At 42.2% G+C, this 17954-nt stretch overlaps 1 protein-coding gene across 6 annotated transcripts in view; it reads right to left on the reverse strand.

Moving 5' to 3' along the window:
• Window positions 1–512: 512 nt before the first annotated feature.
• Window positions 513–17954, reverse strand: part of SMG7 (SMG7 nonsense mediated mRNA decay factor) — a 90430-nt gene continuing 72988 nt past the window's right edge. For 2 of the 6 annotated variants that reach the window (XM_029935221.1, XM_029935222.1), the window contains 13 exons: window positions 17286–17356; window positions 16173–16233; window positions 13367–13486; window positions 12138–12564; window positions 10206–10350; window positions 9344–9723; window positions 8323–8694; window positions 7413–7562; window positions 5417–5497; window positions 4556–4715; window positions 3708–3878; window positions 3449–3594; window positions 513–2838 (listed from right to left, as the gene is read on the reverse strand). In XM_029935221.1, coding sequence (XP_029791081.1) covers window positions 2725–2838; window positions 3449–3594; window positions 3708–3878; window positions 4556–4715; window positions 5417–5497; window positions 7413–7562; window positions 8323–8694; window positions 9344–9723; window positions 10206–10350; window positions 12138–12564; window positions 13367–13486; window positions 16173–16233; window positions 17286–17356 — 2398 coding nt within the window. In that variant the 3' untranslated portion in view covers window positions 513–2724. The remainder of the gene's footprint in view (window positions 2839–3448; window positions 3595–3707; window positions 3879–4555; window positions 4716–5416; window positions 5498–7412; window positions 7563–8322; window positions 8695–9343; window positions 9724–10205; window positions 10351–12137; window positions 12565–13366; window positions 13487–16172; window positions 16234–17285; window positions 17357–17954) is intronic. The other 4 variants (XM_029935223.1, XM_029935225.1, XM_029935224.1 and 1 more) reach the window with 4 other exon arrangements.

Here is a 17954-nt window from a genome sequence, read left to right on the forward strand (position 1 = left end):
TATCCCTTCATGTGTTCTCAGAGGGGGCACTTCTTATTAAGAGTTCAATACTGAATATGGGCCACTAACACTTACGTGATGCGAAGAAGGCAGCTAGTGAGGACTATCGTGTTAGTCACAGTTTCTATGCATTGCACTAATTTATGTGATAAAATTCTAGGCATGGTTTTATTTTGGTTATCATTTTTCAGGGTTAAGTTGGGTGAAGGATTCCACAAATACAAAGAACTCCTCTCTCTCCAAGAGACCTGGAGTTCTCTACGAGAATTCTCCTTCTGGTACAGTGAGTGTGTGTGGCTTTATTAACAGTAAAAATGGAGGGCTGTTAACGTCTCTGCATGAGCCAGTCTTTATCAGAGAAAAGAACTGTGACAATCAGTTTCTGTCTACCCATCCCTTTTCATATCAATGCACTTTGGTTTCCCCTAGGTGACTTGTGAGTTGTTGAAATACTTACTTTTATTTTTAAGTAGGACATTTTTAGGTTAGAAAAGAAACCACGGACACACAGGTCTGGTTGGAGAGAACATGGTTTAATTAAAGGCAAAGCTGATTTCAGCAGCTGCAGGTCTTGCACAGACAGACCAAAACAAAAAACAAAACAAAAGAACAGAAACGTTTACTACACAAAACCAGTTTCTGATGAAGATTCTCCTCTCCCTCCTCGTTACTCCACATTGAGGATGATCAGGCGAGTAACCCCGCCCCAAGAATCAGAAAACATTCCAAACACCAAATTCTCATGCAGAAACGGGGCTGTAGATGGGACCCAGGCAGTACTGGGAGTGAGAGAGGGAACCTGGCTAGCTCGTCTGGGGCGCGAGACTCAGGGACAGCTCGAACGCTGGAATGTCACAGCTGCCTGAATGCAGAGCTCCAACACACAGAGTGGGTCAAGGCAGCGAGGAAGGAGGGAACGGGAGAGAGGTGGACACAGGGAAGGGGCTGGCGAGAAGCACAAAGGGTTTCATATTGCCATCGCGTGGGGGGCCTCACCCTTTCAGACCTTTCAAAAACAAAAACAAAAACAAAAACAACCCAAATCCCCAAATACCATGTCAAACTTAAAGAGCAACAATGTAAGCGGACGGGGCTCCAACCACTCTCTGAAGAGCAATGAGCATTCATCTCGCCCCTTTCACTGTTAGGGTTGCCCAGACTCCAGCGACAACCGGGGCTCCTGGATGTGCTTTGCTCTGCAGCTGTTTTCCAGTCCGTGAGTCCCACGCTGACTTCACACACACACACACACACACACACACACACACACACACACACACACACTCCCCTTCCCCCCAGGAGAGCAGATGGTGTGCGCATACACACCAAGGAGAGACCTCCCAGAAACAGACCCTACCACTAGCACAGCAACTGGACATTTAGATTGTTTCCATAATTTCCCCTAAAATAATACTCCTCCAGGAACTAACAAATGCTGTCCTTCTGTTTCTACACAAGAAAATTTTCAGTCCTCTTTCCTTCTAATAAATACCAAATAAAAGTTTATTTTCCTTTCTTTCACCTTTTCCAGACTGGACTCCGTTGTATCTTCTGTGCATGGTGCACACATGTCCTTGTTGTCTTGAATTTCACTCTGACAGTGGAGGTCGGGGGCCGAGGCCGGGCTGCCTCCTTCCACTGCAGACTGTCCTTTGGGCCCCAATTGCCGGACCCCGTGCTGTTGCTTCTTGGCGAGATGTTGTACACATTGGGGACAGAAACAATGACTAGCATCAGCACAGGGCGGAAACGGGGTGGAGGCGGGGACAGGAGGGGGTGGGGTCACAAAAACCAATCAAACGAAAAATAACCACACTGAAAGCTTCTACCTATTAAAATGTGTCAGGCCACGAGTGGACCAGCCTGCCCTCTGTGAGACTGCTCGCTACGCTACGGTAAAATGTACAGGAATCAAAAACATTAATTTAAAACCCTACAGCAGTCATCTGCCAGTCCGGCCAGCACCACCACCCACACTGCATCCTCGATCGGGGCTCGAGCACCTACAGAGTGAAGGGCATTTCCTGCCGGAGTCTCCAGGCCAGAGGAGGGCCCACCAGAACCTTCTGAGCGAAAGTTGAGGCCTTGGACTCTCCCTCATGGAGCACTGCCACTGGCCAAAGAGGTCCGTTTCCCCCATCCTGTCACCAGCAACCTCTCGCAGGAGCAGCGAGCGGGGCTTTTCCTTGCTACACACTGACTAGAAGAAGCACGTTGTGTATGGAAGAGTTCAGTGTGACGTTATACTGCCGAGGGTAATAATAAAAGATGTTCAGGGATCATCTCAACTACATTCTCAGTCAGCAAAGCAATCATTAATGGATTCCTATTTTACTCCCCAAAGAGGAAAAAAGGACTGAGAAGTTCCCGTTGGCTTCTCCCATCTGCCTCCCCTTCTCAGCTTTCACTTCCCTTGTGGCTGGGGGCATGCACGACGGGGAAGGTGAGAGGCGGTGACATCAGGTAACTGAGTGAAGACAGACAGCAGTTCCTCTCTCCCTCCGGAGGGCCCCGGGGGGACGGAGAGTTCCTGACGGTTTTTTCTTTTTGTTGCACTGCGGACATTTCGTGCACACTCAGCGCGCTGGTGGAACACTTACACCCTCTCGACAGCAAGAGACAGAAGAGAGGGCTGCCACCTGCAGGGGACGGTACGGGCCAGTCCCGCAAACCCAACATGCCATGGTTTATGGAGCCTTCGTTCCCAGGGTTGCCACTCTGGCCTCAGTGTGGAGGGTTCATGGCGCCTTGTCCCCGCTGCTGTTTCTGCTTCTGCTGCATTAACAGCTGCTCCAGAGCAGAAGGTCCAGGATGCATCATGGAACTGGACCAGATAGACTGAAAAACAGCCCAGAGCTTGTCAGCAGAGGTCAAATGCCTGGATATCTGAAAGGGATTTGTTTTTCAATCCTCGCCAAATATAAAGGCAGGTATGTCCCAAGATCCCTGCCCCCTAAAACGATCCAGCCATTAGAAGAAGGTGTAAGACTGTCATTAAGACCAGTCAGTTTTAACTAGATTATTTTAAACCAGGAAAAAAAAGTTCTTTTTACTAAAACTACAAGTACCACGTGAGACCACAGAATATCGACTATTATAAAGATTTTAGGCAAACAAAACATTTCCAAAATTAGACACCCTTCTTCTACTTATTCACAAGAGGCTTCAATCAAACATTACAAAATGAATCAGAATTTTCTTGACCTTAGAATGCAACTAAAACCTTTGTTTCTGTCCCCGCCCCAGGTTAACTGTTTTACCAGTAGAGAATTCACAAACTAAAAAACCTCCTATTCAAGAACCTTCTAAGGCAGACCATGTTTCTAGGACTTTGCTAGATATGTGCTATGGATCAATCAGTTCTAAGGGCCAAAGGAAGGAGTCTAGCTATTTACAGGAACAAAAGCAGAAACATCTCTCATGGTTCTTGCTCCTAAAACTTACTCACCTTTAGGCTTTCCATGAGGACAGCAGAGGAATCCTCCATGGAGGGGCCATGGCCTGTCCAGGTGCCACTTGGAGTGCTGGCCTGATGCCAACTGCTCTCGGAGGCTGATGTTGCTGAGAGATAATCGATGCCGAACCCACCCATGGCTGAGGCATGTGAAAACATAAGAAAAATTCAAGATGTTCTATCATCGCCAAGCACCAGAGAAGGGCAGAGTAAGTGATTTCACTCTCACCTCACAAGGAAGTCTGGCCCTCACCTGGCTTATCAGTTTTCCACCGATCTGCAGGTCTCCTGTCCCTGTTATCCGGGGTCCCGATGGGTCCAAAGTTGGAGAACGGAACAGAATTATGGTTGTGTGTTGGAGGGGAGCTTGGCAGACTGCTTGGGTTAGAGGAGTGAGGAGACTGACTGGCTGGTGTTGAATGATCTATTAAATAACAAAACGTAAAAAATTAAACATGTTTCACAAACAAACCAAGAACTTAAATTTTCTGTCAATCTAATCACTTAAATTCTACTAAAAATAATCACAGGGCTTTGGGACAAAGGTAAAATAAGGGCCCCCAAAGGGACGCTGCCAGATGCACTAATCTGTCTTACTGCATGTATCTAAGGCATATTGCTTGTTCTAAAAAAAAAACTAAAATAGCAAAACCAAGCAGACAATTTTGTGCGTGCACTATTTTGGCATGTCTGTTTCAGGTAAGTATCTACTGGTCTTCTCTAATTGCGTAACTTTAAGAATTACTATGAAATCAAACTCCATGTATAAAATAAAAATAAAAGAAAAGCCCTAAATTTTAAAAAGTTCAACTTTTCATGCAAAGAATGATTATCTACAAACTAAACTAAAAAACAGCTGGAAACCTTAAGAAAAAACCTGCACTTTTCTCCCTTACAACTCTGTTGGTTATGGATGTGAAAAAGCTTTTTCAGTGGCACTTATTACATGAACTCGCTCATCAAGCTTTTTTCCTATTTTCGTTCAGAAATTACTTAAGAAAACAATACAGCTAATATATTAATTGCAAAATCATACTGAGTCATCATCAATTTGAGTGTATTAGGAATTCAAGGTTCTGTAATTTAAAGGCTAGTCAATACCTGAGCTGGCAGGAAGTGATGGAGACCAGGGGGTCCCCTCAAAGAGGGAGTACAGTGATGTCTCCTGGGGAGCCAGCGAAGGATTAAGTTCTGTTTTGGAGCTGGTCGTCAGGTTTTTTCCATATACCTCATTGAACACACTGTTATTTGGGTATCTTTCCTGAAAGACAATGACATCCAAGTTATAAACTCCAAGGAAAGAGATTTAAGAAAATGCAATATTCATGTTCATGAATGCTTGATACACGTTAAGCTTTCTTTTTTAAAGTTTATTTGCTTATTTTGAGGAGGAAGAAAGTGTATACCTGTGTGCACACGCGTGGGCACGCACACACAAGTGGGGGAGGGGCAGAGAGAGGGAGTGAGAAACCCAAGTAGGCGCCATGCTGTCAGCCTGGAGCCCGAGGTGGGACTCAAACTCAGGAACCATGAGATCATGACCTGAGACACAATGAAGAGACACTTAACCAACTGAGCCACCCAGGTGTCCCACCTTAAGCTTTTCTTAGTAAGACAAACTTTTGAAGACTTTTGTTTCCTTCGGTTTCCCTGTTAAATTCATTTTCCCTCACCCTTTATTTTCTCTATTGTAAACAACCCAGATTAAAAAGTATGAATAGTTCACTTGGCTGAACAACAGAACGCTAAGGATTCCTTATTAATGAGACATTAAAGGGTTTAAATTTGTAACAAACAAGTATCTCAGATACCCGAATCAGAGAGAGAAGGATAAAAAATCTGGAAGGCAGCAATATATGGCAGAGAAAGGAAAGAGAAAAATGGGGGTACTGAAATAGAACGGGAAAGGAAGTGCCAGCCTACAATAAAAGCGCACAGCAGGATTCTTCCCCATTTACCCACCTGATTGAGAGAGAATCCGGTGAGGGACAAGAAAGAAGATGAATGTGACATGAGCTCCGAGGGCTTCTCCAACAAGGATTTCTTCACAGTCCAGAGAAAAAACAAGCAGTTAAATTGTGCCTTCCATTTTCTTAATCTTAAGTTCCTACACCACCAGAGTAGAGGACCACCAGCTAAGTGTACTTGTACGTATCTGTCGTGTGCAACGTCGGGCCCAGAAGTTGTGAATTACATGCTCCTACAAAGACACCAGCTCTGTGCCAGGTGCCACAGGCGAGTCAGACAGAACCCTCCCCGAAAAATACCTCTAATCTAGCAGAGAGATCCTGGCAGGACCAGGATGCTGGAAAATGGCAGTTCTGAGTGTTCACTAGCAGGAACCTTCCCGAATCCCCTTGTTAAAAGGCGCATTTAAAATACTCTCAAAACAAGATGCTGAACTGACCTGGCAGTCTTTTCCCCCCAGTTTTTAAAACACTCACATTAATGACTTAAAGGCTTTCAAATCCATTTAACAACTGGTTTTGTTAACATGGTTCCTAAGCAGCTATTTGTGATATATGTTAAAATAGTCGCTTAACTGGAGCTTACATGTACTGGCTCTAAGAAAACTACCAGGAAAAAAAAAAAAGCTGAATCTCTGACGCTCACTGTCACTGAACAGTTGGTCAGCAAAGCATTTATTAAACATCTACTACATGCAAGGCACTTTCACACACACTGTATCATTAGCAATGTTAAATATAGGAAGTATTACAGTCAAGGGTTTTTTTCAATAAACATGGGGAAAAAAACCACCCGAAAACACGACCCCCTCCATATCTACTTGCTCCACCATCAGCTTCGTTTTGAATGGAGGGGCAACATGGCAGGAACTAGGAAGCCGGGAATGCGCTGGCTGAGAGGCATTCCCCTGGCCTGAGCACAGAAGAGGTAAGAAAGGTAAACACACAGAGCCTACAGCTTGGCGGTGAGGCTTCCCACCAACCCTAGTGCCTTCACTGCATTCAGGTTTCTAGGGGATCTCTTCCTTCTCTCATTGGGGGACAAGCGGCGGTCCCTCTGCCCACTCACCCAGGCAAATTCTTATGGAAACTTCGAGCGCCAGGGATGGCAGCTTCTAGCACGAGAGCTGTGAAGCTTTTATTTCTCCTAATCCTAAAATCAACGCATTTTAACCTTATGAATGTTTTCTGGCCTCATGTTTATGGAAAAGAAACAGCAAAAAAGTAAAACTCTGAACTGTCATTATGTTTTGCTAAGATGGAGAAAAGAAAGAGAAAAACCTGGTAGCATACGTCTTCCCATTTTTTTCATGCTCCCCCACCTTAACAAAATGCACTGGTGAGCATGTAAACATTGAAGAGCATATAGAAGGCCACGCTTTGAAATGCTAGAGGATTGTTTTTAAAAGATACCACTAATCAATACATAAGACTATTTTATGCCATCCTAGTAATTTCTCTCTGTATTCACTCATTTATGGCACCCCAACAATGTTTCTAAGTAGAATTCTCTTCATTTTTACTCCTTCTGTTTATGAATCTCACTCTGAATTTAGCAGGGCTCTTAGTTAACCAAACAGAAAAGAGCCACATACTTTTCAACAATGTCACTAAAAAATTTAGAACATATTTCACTTTATATGAAGAAAAATCTCACTGCTCCTAAGCAAGATTAAATGATCCTTGAAACTGCTGTATTGAGATGAAAGTACCACCTGAAGAAAGTAAGTTACTTTGCCTCGCATCCTATGACCAGCCCTGAATAACACTTAAAGTTAGGATTCTGAGATTTAGAACTGTGGAGTCAGAAAGGTTTCGCCATGTTCCACTACTGTTTGAAGGTTAGCCTGTGCAGTGAGGAAATAAATTGTACAATTCTGTAAAGAGGGAAAGCTCAAAGCTCCAGAAAAAAAAGAAATCATTTCTTCCAAAACCACAAAATCTCAAGGAGAGAAGCTGGGGTTAGAGCAAGAATTACATCAAATACATACAAAGAGGCTCCGTCCAGGAAGAGAGGCGAGAGGCCCCAGCAGAGCTGGGTAAAGATCAGGAGGGTTAGAAAAAATCAGCTCTTCCTCTTCCTCCAAGGCAGCCAGACTCTTTAACAGGTCCGGAGGAAGCAGAGGGGAGCCTTTGGGGTCCTAGTGACAGAAAGGATCACGGTGAGATGCAGTAAGGGATGACAGAAGCACAAAGGAGTAGTAGCACGATTAGGGGACAGAGGCGAGTACAGCCAAGGAGAAGAATCACAGGGAGACAGTACTATGCAAAGAAGAAAAGTATGAAACAATAAGGTGACACAGGACAATGGTAGTGAAAGAGCAAGACGAGAGAAAGAAGCAAAAACCATGGACAAACAAGGAGCAGCACATCAAAGGTTAACGTGGCCAGTGAGGAAAACAATGCCATGCAGCAGAGTGATTAGCATATCCTGGGCTAACAGAGAAACAGCTCTTTTTAAAAGTTACAACACACACACCTGTTTCTCGTGAATAAAGACAAAGACAGGGGAGCTCCACTATCGAAGATAACTGGCTGACTTTGTGCCTCTCAGAAAGCAATTTGTTTAAATATGCAATAAACCTATTTTTAAACTCAGATGATTCTGCCCAACTGAGAGGAGCTTTGGTTCAGAATTCCCAACATGCTGTGTGCGAGATTTCTGCACATGATTTCTCTGCCAGACCATGCCAGTCCACATCGGTGACAGAGCCCCTCGCTCCCCTGAATCCAATCTACTGTGCAGCTGTGAGGAGACCAAGAGCCCCACTGGTTGCCAGGCCGTGTGCCGCGGTGCTACTGAATCAGAGTGGCCTCTACAAACATCTACTTGAGAAATTCCAAAGATCCGCAGCCCCACACCTATGTCCATTGTGTCTGGTGATGGGAAAGGACACGCACCTCAAATGGCATCCTGGGCACAGGATCCTGCTCTGGACGGAAGACTCCGGGTGACCGTTTGGCCCTGCGGTCCATATTTGCTTGCTGGGCCATGACAGCTCTGTTATCAGCCATGCTGTAGGAAGAATCCCAGTAGAACTCTGGGACCTTGACGTCTGAGGGATTATGGTTATATGGCTCCATGGGAAAAGGCTTCATTTTTTTCTCTAGAGGCTGCTGCTGCATTACAGGAGTTTGCAATGACGGCTCAAACAGTTTTATGGGGTCTTGGGGCTGAAGGTAGTAGGGCTGTTTCACAGGCATGATTTTCCCTAACGGGCCTTGAACCTGAGGGGGATTCCACAGCTGTTTGGAGGCATCTGCCTGTTGATACTAAAAAAAAAAGAGATGATTGTCATCAAGATGAGGATAAAACGTAGTGTTACATTCAATACTCAGGAAATCACAGACTGAACTTGAAAAATCTTACAACTGACAAAACTCAAGTTTCCTTTACCCTTCAGGTTTTTCAATACGCAGAGCTTTCTTGGAACAGATGATGGGCACTGAACTCACCTCTTTCAATTCAATTATTTACGAGGCTTCATGAACAAAGGAAAGTGTGTGCATGCGTGTGTGGTGTGTGTGTGTGTGATCCCCCTTCCTGCCCCCAGTGCTGCAGGGTTGACAATGTTTAAGAATGGTGTCACAGCTTTCTTAACACCTCATCAAGATTATGATTCTACTTCCCTTCTTCAGTTTATGTTCAAACAGAATTATTTATACAAAGTTCTTTCCTACAGAGTTGACAAGAAGCATCAGCAAAAACAGTAGTCAAGATCTATTATCCTTTACAAAAGGAGAAAGGGATGTAACATTTGAACTTCCCTAAACAGTAAAGAGTACATTTTTTCCCATTAATTCTTCCATAGCAGAAGCATCTGAAAACTTAAGTAGTATTTCTAATTAACCAAACACTGGCCCATTCCCAGCCTCCCCTGCTCCTGGTCTTGGCAGGACAGGACACACAACTGTAACTCACCTGCTGGAACCCAGAGTGGTGAGGAGGGCTTTTCCCCAAAGCCGGCACGGCTTTTGTGGGGGACTGCTGCTGAGCTAGAGCTTGAACCTGCAGCTGGCTTGTGGACTGTGCTGTCGGCTGAGCTGGTAAAGATGTAAGGGGTTGCTGGGAAGGTGGCTGTGGCTGTTGAGGTCCCTGGTTCATTGGCCCTGGTCCAGAGGGCCGTTGCTGGCTGTAAGGAATGTGGGACTGTTTCCCAGCTTGCACCTGGTTTCCTGCTGGAGAGTGAGCTGTAGGCTGAAGAAAGGTTCCTGGGACAGAAACACCAGCTGGGAAGGTGTAACCTGAGCCCATAGAAAATGCCACAGGAGGGGGAATAACATATGTTGGGGGCGGGAACCCTTCAAAATAGAAGAACATAGCAGCTTTAGTTCTAAAGACACTCAGCAAAAGAAAGGCAAAAATAAGTCATTTGGGGGTAAGGTGGGGTAGAGGAGAAGAGGAGGTCCTCAAGTAAATTATAAAAGGCAAGAATCAGCCATCAATTAAGACTGATCAAGCATCAATCTTTAATTTGATTCAAGATTAAATATAGAGTACTGGCTGCTACTTCTATCCACTGAATCAAGTGGAGTGTTCTAAAGGTGGCTTCTAAAATGCTGTGTTTAGTGCTAGAAATTCCCTCGTGATAACATACATGCATTTGTATATACAGTACAGGAAAATGGCTCAAAACTAACTCCATAAGCATCAGAGAAAAGAGAATTTCCTTCTACTTTATAACATTATGGTTTAGTAATGTAACTCTGACAGAGTATAAATTACTCAACCAGGGGGCAGAAGCTCCTACACAGATGAGATTAAGTAGAAAATGTGTATTTACCTGGCCGGCTGGGAAGAGGAGGGAAGGCTCCAGGGTGATGAATGGGGATGAACTGGGAGTTACTTGCTTGACTTGGGGTTTGAGTTACAGGTGTTTTCCTGGCTTCAGACACTGGAGTCTTTCTTAGTTCTGTCTGGGATTTTACCTATGACCAACGGAAGCAAAACTATCTGTAATAATCTGAAACTCAAATGTATCAGAAAGAAGCACCTCTAAGAAAGAATTTAAAACCCCATTATGTCAAAAAAAAAAAAAAAGCGTATGAAGGTATTTAAATTTACCTGAATACAAAATGGGAAAAAAATCAAAACAAATAATTTGTCAATAAAAGACGTAAGGGTTTGGTTTACTGGTGTCATGATTTTGCTTCCACAAAATCACAAAAACACTAAATATGGAAAGGACCCGAGAGCTCATTTGTTTCACAACGAGACATCTGATAGATACCATGTTAAAAATCTTGCCTATACTCTTAAAGCCACCTATTATGGGCCCCAGGGTCCTTCATACTCAAATTCATTAAACAACATGGATTATGAATTAATAACGGTGATTAACCCACAGGGGAGTTTAATTTCATTTGTGCAGCCTCAAGCATAACAGTTGGGCATCCACCGTCCACCCTCAATGATACCACCCTTTAGAGTAAGGATACTGTCAGTAGTAAGGGACAGGCCCCTCCGCCCTACACAACGAGCTACAGAGAAGAAGATGTCACACGCATTGCTCAGCAGGAGTAAAACGAAGGAGAACAAGTAACACGGGCGGAGAACTTAGGATGAGGTACAGAGGGTGGCGATACATGGGCGCCTGTCAGGCTTTCTTGAATCATCTGGAGGCAGATTTAAGAGGGAGGAGAGGGCAGAAAGGAGAGTCTCAGTCTAGCCCTTGCTGAGAGGTAGCAGCAGAAAATGGAGGCAGGGCAGCAGGACATACTGGACTCACCCCTCAAGCACTGGTCCTCTGGCTTTCTACAGTTCATCTGGCTTGCTCTCGGTCTTTCCCCGGCGCCTCTCTCCCCTGCCCCAGGCCTGTTTTCCATTTCTACCATGTTTTTCTGTTTCTCTTCCTATTTCTTAAAATGCAACTATTCTATTCTGATTTCTCTCTTTCCCAGAAAAGCTCTGTAGGTGAAATACGCTGAAAGCACCGTTTGTGTTTGCAAGCAGCCTTCAATAATGTAATGTTCCTCATGCCTGCTGCAAACAAATACATTTGCCAAAATGTGTTAACAAATCAAATAGCTATTTAGATACTTGTTCAGATAATAATGGTATTAATGTAACCAGCACAGAGCAAAGATCATTTCCGTTTATATGAAATCATCCCTATCTCTTTGGAAAGGTTTAAGAAAAACAAAGTCACAAATAATTGAGTAGTGTTTACCCCTTCCCAGCAAGAGACTTAACCTCTCGATTTACAAACTCCCATGAGCCAAGACAGCACTAAAGTGACCTAATGCCCCTGGCCGGGACAGGTAACAATGTCAAGAAAAAGTCTCCTCTTTTTCCAAGAATATCTTTTAATTTCTTTTTAGTGAATCTGAAAAAAAAAAAACCCTACAAGCCTAATATATTCTTGGTCCTATTGGCTCTGTACAAGACCCTACATTTCCCAACAGAATGCTAACAAATGGCAATTACACCTTCCAGAGCAAACAGAATTCTCTGTGGAGCTGACAGCTCTGCTCATTTCAAACCACCTAACTGAAAGGACTGACAGAAATGTCAAGTCGGTTGAGGTTTCTTCCCCCATATTACGAGGTCTACGGGTTAAGGAAGTAACCACCTACCACAGCTCTTGATGTGACCTTACTGTGCCGCACTCAAGCTTCCAGAAGAGGCCATTCCCAAGGCTTTAGGAACAAAATGAAAACTCTTGCCTTTTGTGTGAGCCTTCCTCTACCTGCGTTATAGTTCAAATACAGCTTACCTGCACTGCCACACTCTGCTTTCCTGTTTCCTGTAACTTTTCTAAGGTGCATTTCTTGGTTTCTGTTTTCCTCTTGTTGTTGTCCTTCTTTCCATCATTCTTAGTTACAGTTATTCCTTTGCTATAGTCCCTTCTCACCTCTTTGGGAGGAAAACTTCTTCCTTGGTCTCTGTTCACTTCGCGTGGCTTAATGTTCTCTTTGAAGGTGACCATTGGTTTCTCTCCCGTGTCACAGTTGTTGCTTAGATTACGGCCAGTGGACAGCACTGACTTCAGTCCCGGGTTCCCGTCCGCAGCCAGTGACTCTATCATGGATGTTTCTTGCAGAATGAGGTTCTCTTTGGCTTCACTGGTGTCTTCCAGTATTAACTCAGGAATTTCTGTGATAAACAACAATTTCCCTACCTCATTTTCACACTGAATCAGCCTAAAAAAGTAAAAATAAATCCACATATGAAGACCATAAACCTAAAAACAGTAGCAATGGGACTGCGTATGGACCCAACAGTCAAGTAAGTACATTCCCGGCCCCAAAGACTTAGAGACAGCAAGATATTACAGTGTAATATTTTCATACAGCATGAAATGAACTTATAGAAAAACTCAAATTCTCATTATCACTTAGCATCACCACATACTCCCATGCCCCCTTAATGCTTTCTAGTAACTACAGCTATGTGTGCTGGGCATGTCTTAAGTACAAGGCCCTAGACGAGCCCCCTGAAGTGGCGATCTGTAATTCCTATTTTATAGGTGTGAAAACTAGAGCTCAGAGGAATTAAGTTCACTCAAGCATGCAACCATTTAAGTGCTAACAGAAGGACAGGAGCCTGAATATAAAAATGAATCTGAAATAGTTACTGACTTTGGATAGGTCAGAATCACCTGGGGAGATCCTAAGGACGCACACCTCAGGGAGTGGCAGAACCTATCTGACTCTGGGCAGTCCTGACTGAAATGGACCACCACAACCCTGTCAATACCATCACTGTAAACATACGATTTTGTTAGATTTGCACAGGTATTTACAAGTTAGAGCAGAAGTTCTTGATTAACAAGGGAGATAACGCCTATTTCTCTACACTAGGTAGTGTAATGGGGAGAACAGAGATTATAGAGTATACTTCTGATCACCAGGGTCATAATTTGATGTTGATATTGACTTACGAGTTTATACTCAAGAGCCTAAAACACACGTGGGGTGTGTAAGTGTATCTGATAAGAAATACCTTGGCTGATTATCAGCGATCCATTTGCCTATAGAGATCAAGCGCTGTTGTCGTATTTGTCGTTGCTGACCTTCTTTGTCTCCTGTAATACCCTGGTGGCCTTTGGAGAAATCCAAGTTCCTAAAATCAAGATAAGCAAATTATACAAAATCAAACTTCTAACGATTTCCCAGGCAACCCCGTTCACCTATTTAACTGCAGTGGTTTCAGATTTTTCCACATAGGCTGGCTACTAGATAGAATCAACTGCATTTGAATGTACGCTGGCAAAGATTTTAAATACACTGAAACAAACCAAAAAAGACAATATGCACTCACATATTTTCAGATTTTACTTTCTAACTGAAGAGCTAAAAGAAATCACAACCTTTTATTAGGAAAGATATTTCTACTGTAAGAATAAAGTTTTCATCAACACTTACCTTGCATTCTATGTAATTTGCCTGAAATGACCATTGCAAGGATATGGGTCTCCAAGTGTGCCTATTCTATTAAATAGTATTAATCTAATTTAGGTGGCCCTAAATCAGAAAAATGTATATATATCATAAAATATATAGAGCAAAAAAACTGACATTAGAAAGGTAAATTAATCAGAAAAAAATAAGGATTTTCAGATTTCTCATTAAACCCAGTATTGATTTTTAAAACTACCTAAGAATTACCAGGCCATAGGCTAGATGCTAAAGACACAAAGATAAAGGAGATGGAGAAACAGTATCTACATAAGGAAGAAATAATTATAAATCAATCTGATGAATATTAGTAAGAAAAACTATGCAAATAAGCATAGTTAATAGGAGGGCTAGTTCCTTCTGCTAAGCTCTGAAAAGATTAAGTCATTACTCGAGCTGGACCTTGGCAGGTGTGGTAAGTGTTCACAGGTTGGTAAGGGAAGGGCAGAGGAGGACAAGGGGCTGCTCTTAGGCAGGGCGTAAACAAAGTCCCAGGCATAAAAACAGTTACTGAAGAATAGGACATAGTGAATGTATAGTATGTTAAGGGTTAGGAGGCAGGAGGGTGGAGGTGGCAGAAAATACGGCTGAAAAACAAAGCACTTGGACACGAGGCTAAAAAAAGATACTAGAACAATTGGGGATGAGTGAATTGAAGTCTTTGCGTTATTAATGGGCCTATATTTTTAAAAATATAATTGTGAAAGCAGGGCAGAAATGAACAATAGGAGTGGGACTTTAAGTAGGGAGGTTGATTAGGAAGCTTTTTATGCTGCAGGTTAATGGCGATAAAAGCCTAAACTATATAGGGAAATAAATGGGAGGAGGTGGGTCTAAAGGGCGTTTTAGACACAGAATTGCAAAGACTTGGTGAGAAACATTAATGGAAATAAATTTTTTTAAGAGTTCATGTAGGTGAATAATGGCACATTGATAAATATAGAAGGATTATTTTTTTGCTGACCTAATAGAAAAATATAAGCTCGTTTTGGATCATGTTAAAGTTCGAAATGCATAGGGAGATCAGATTTTTAATAAGAGTCAGAAAAAAAAGTCAGAAACTGAAACTTTTGGACTTACTTACTATCCAAGAGATGAAAGCTTAAGACAAAAAGATGGATCTGATCACCAGGGAGACTATAAGAGTGGGAAGGAAACAGCAGGGGAAGAACTGGAGGATAACGTGCTGAGTGATGCAGGACACAAGTCAATGAGACTGAAGATGGTGGGGAGACCTAAGAAAAAGAGCTAAGAAAAAGGAGGCTCTGAATAGGAATGGGATTAATAAACTCAACGCTAGAGAAAATTAAACAGGATGAAAATGATAAAGAGGTCAATGGAGTTTGGTAACCAGGAGCGCACTGATAGCTTAAGCTGAAGGAGGCTGAGAAATGACTGGAAAATAGAGTCAGTAAAGTTAGCACACACTATCCTTTTAAGAAGTTTGATGGTAGGGGTGCCTGAGTGGCTCAGTTCGTTAAGTGTCCGAGTCTTGATTTCAGCTCAGGTCATGATTTCAGGTTCGTGGGTTTGAGTCACGTGTTGGGCTGTGCACTGACAGTGCAGGGCCTACTTGGAATTCTCTCTCTCTCCCTTTCTGCCTCGCCCCTGCTTGTGCTCTCTCAAGAACAAAAAATAAACATTAAAAAAAAAAGTTTGATGATGAAGAGAAAGATAGGGCAACATCAGAGGAAGAAACGGTTGTGAATTTTACTTTTTAAAAAGAACAGGGTATACTTGAGTATTAGTAGACCAAAAGAAAGTAATTCACTGTTAAAAAAAAAATAAAACAAAAAGATACTGGAAATGCAATGCAGAGAGAGGGTAACAGGTGGGGAGGCAAGGACACAGACCAAAGAGTTCGACTTGAAAAGGAGTAACAAGTTCTCCCTCTGAGAAGAGACAAAAATGACTAGAAAAACAAGCTGCTTTGTCATTATTAATGATATGAAAAATGTCAAGAAATATCCTTTCACTTGCATTTGGTTCCCATTTTTGAGATTTCCCCTCTAATTTCAACAAAGTATTAAAAAATCCAGTGAATAAATATCACTTGGGAGAAGCAATTTTCTTCCCCTTTCCCTTTCCCTTTTTCCCTTTCCCTTTCCCTTTTCCCCTTTCCCTTTCCTTTCCCCCATATCCGTAAAAGCACTCAGTAGTGGTATTACACAGGAACTGAAAGCATGACATACATGCAAGTCCATTTCATATTTAAAAACTTTGCTTTTAGTTGTTAGGAAAATAAGACAAAGCTGCAATAGATCAAAGGTTCCTCTAAGCCCAAGCCTGATTCCTAATCTTAATACTATAATCACTGATAATGAAATAAATCTCCTTTAGCTGCCACCCACCTGAAAGAAGGTCTCAGAGCCAAGAATCCTTGTAACTCAAACTCCTCTGGAAGTGGTGTAGCTACAGAAGGGTAAAAATCAAGATTTGTAAAACAAGTTATGTCTGCACACTAGACATTGTCCCCTAATACTTCCCTACTACTCGGTGCTGAAGGGGATGGATACAGGAGACTATTTTTTCCCCAGCAGCCTTAAAAACTCATAGCCCCACATTGGTAATCTCACTGTTTAGATTATCGCCTTGTTACTCAAAGTATTCAAAAACAACACTGACATCACCCAGGAGCTTGCAAGAAATGCAGAATCTTAGGCATTGTCCCAAACCTAATGAATCACAAACTCCATTTTAACAAGACCCCAGGTGATTCATTTGCATATTAATACTTGAGAAACACTGATCTGATGGAAGTAAAATAATCAGAAAGGAGTTAACTACAGATTGTTCTGTGCAGAATTATTTATAATGTGGAAAACTGTACAGCAAATGGACAATGATTAAATACATTATGGCATATCCACAGGACAGAATATTATGCAGCCAGTAAAAAAAAATATCACATTTTAAATATTTAAATAGCAAATAAAAATGCTAACAATATAAGATTAACTTAAAAAGCAGGCACAGGCTGTATCTGGTATCAATCACACACAGGTGTGTGTATGTACATATAAGAAAAAAGTCCCAAGAAAATACGCTCTAATATAAACAGTACAAAGTATCTTTGTATGAGAGAACCACAGGTGACTTGTGCACTCAGTGTTTATACGTCCCAGATGTTCTATAATTAACAGGTATTGCTTTGAGTAATACTGTTCAAATTCATTCTTTTTTTTTTTAAATGGTAAAAATGAGGATGAAGGGAAGAAGCTGGAAAGAATTTAAAGGAATTGCACTCTGGATTCCTATTCAAACCGGAGAATATGCTGCTGAAAAAACTAGAACGTTACCTCTACTAGCATCCACTTCTTCTTGGTGACTGCAGCATTCCAAGTCCCTTCTGAGTTACTCAACTTAAAGTCAAACAACAACAAAACCATGTCTTTCTCCAGCCCTAAGCCTACTATCAGTGATGGGGAACAATGCCAAGAACATCAAGTTAAGTTAGCCCTTACCATTAGTACTTGAAAGATCCTCTTCATGGGGATGGAAACTATTTAGAAGTGAAATCAGCCAGGGCCAAATGCTGTATATTAAAAAGACAGTTTAGACTTTGTCTAAAATGCAGATACCAGAACACTAACAAGCCTTGACAATGTTATCTAAATAGGGGCTAGACTTGATGTACTTCCCCCTCTCCCTCTATTTTCAAAGACATCTAGGTAAAAGATACACCAGAAGGGTCAAATTTGCACAACAGAGACCTATTACTGCAAATCCCTTCCCAGACTCCTCATTTAACAATTAGTGAAAATCAGTTGTCAGTTTTAAACACTGATAACTGGTACTTACTGGGAACACACTGACCAGATAAACAACATATGATGTTTTGACAGAGCTGTCATATACATTATCAGTTGTGGAACCTATTTTTAGTTCTTAATCTGTGACAGGGTAGGGGTACACCACAGTCAAATCACATCCCCTGTTCAAAGTAATGACACGCCCTTTCCTTTATCATACAAAAAAGTCTACGCATTGTTAAAACACCAAGGTAAACGAAGTTTTTGTTACCATAAAATCAAAAGCTATCGTTAAGAACCATCAGAATTATTCTGAGATTACAGAGAAAATGGTGAGAGCCAAAATAATTCCCAATTTTCTATGCTCAAAACAAGCAAATA

Source organism: Suricata suricatta, chromosome 3, assembly GCF_006229205.1.
Source record: "Suricata suricatta isolate VVHF042 chromosome 3, meerkat_22Aug2017_6uvM2_HiC, whole genome shotgun sequence".
Taxonomy (NCBI): Eukaryota; Metazoa; Chordata; class Mammalia; order Carnivora; family Herpestidae; genus Suricata; species Suricata suricatta.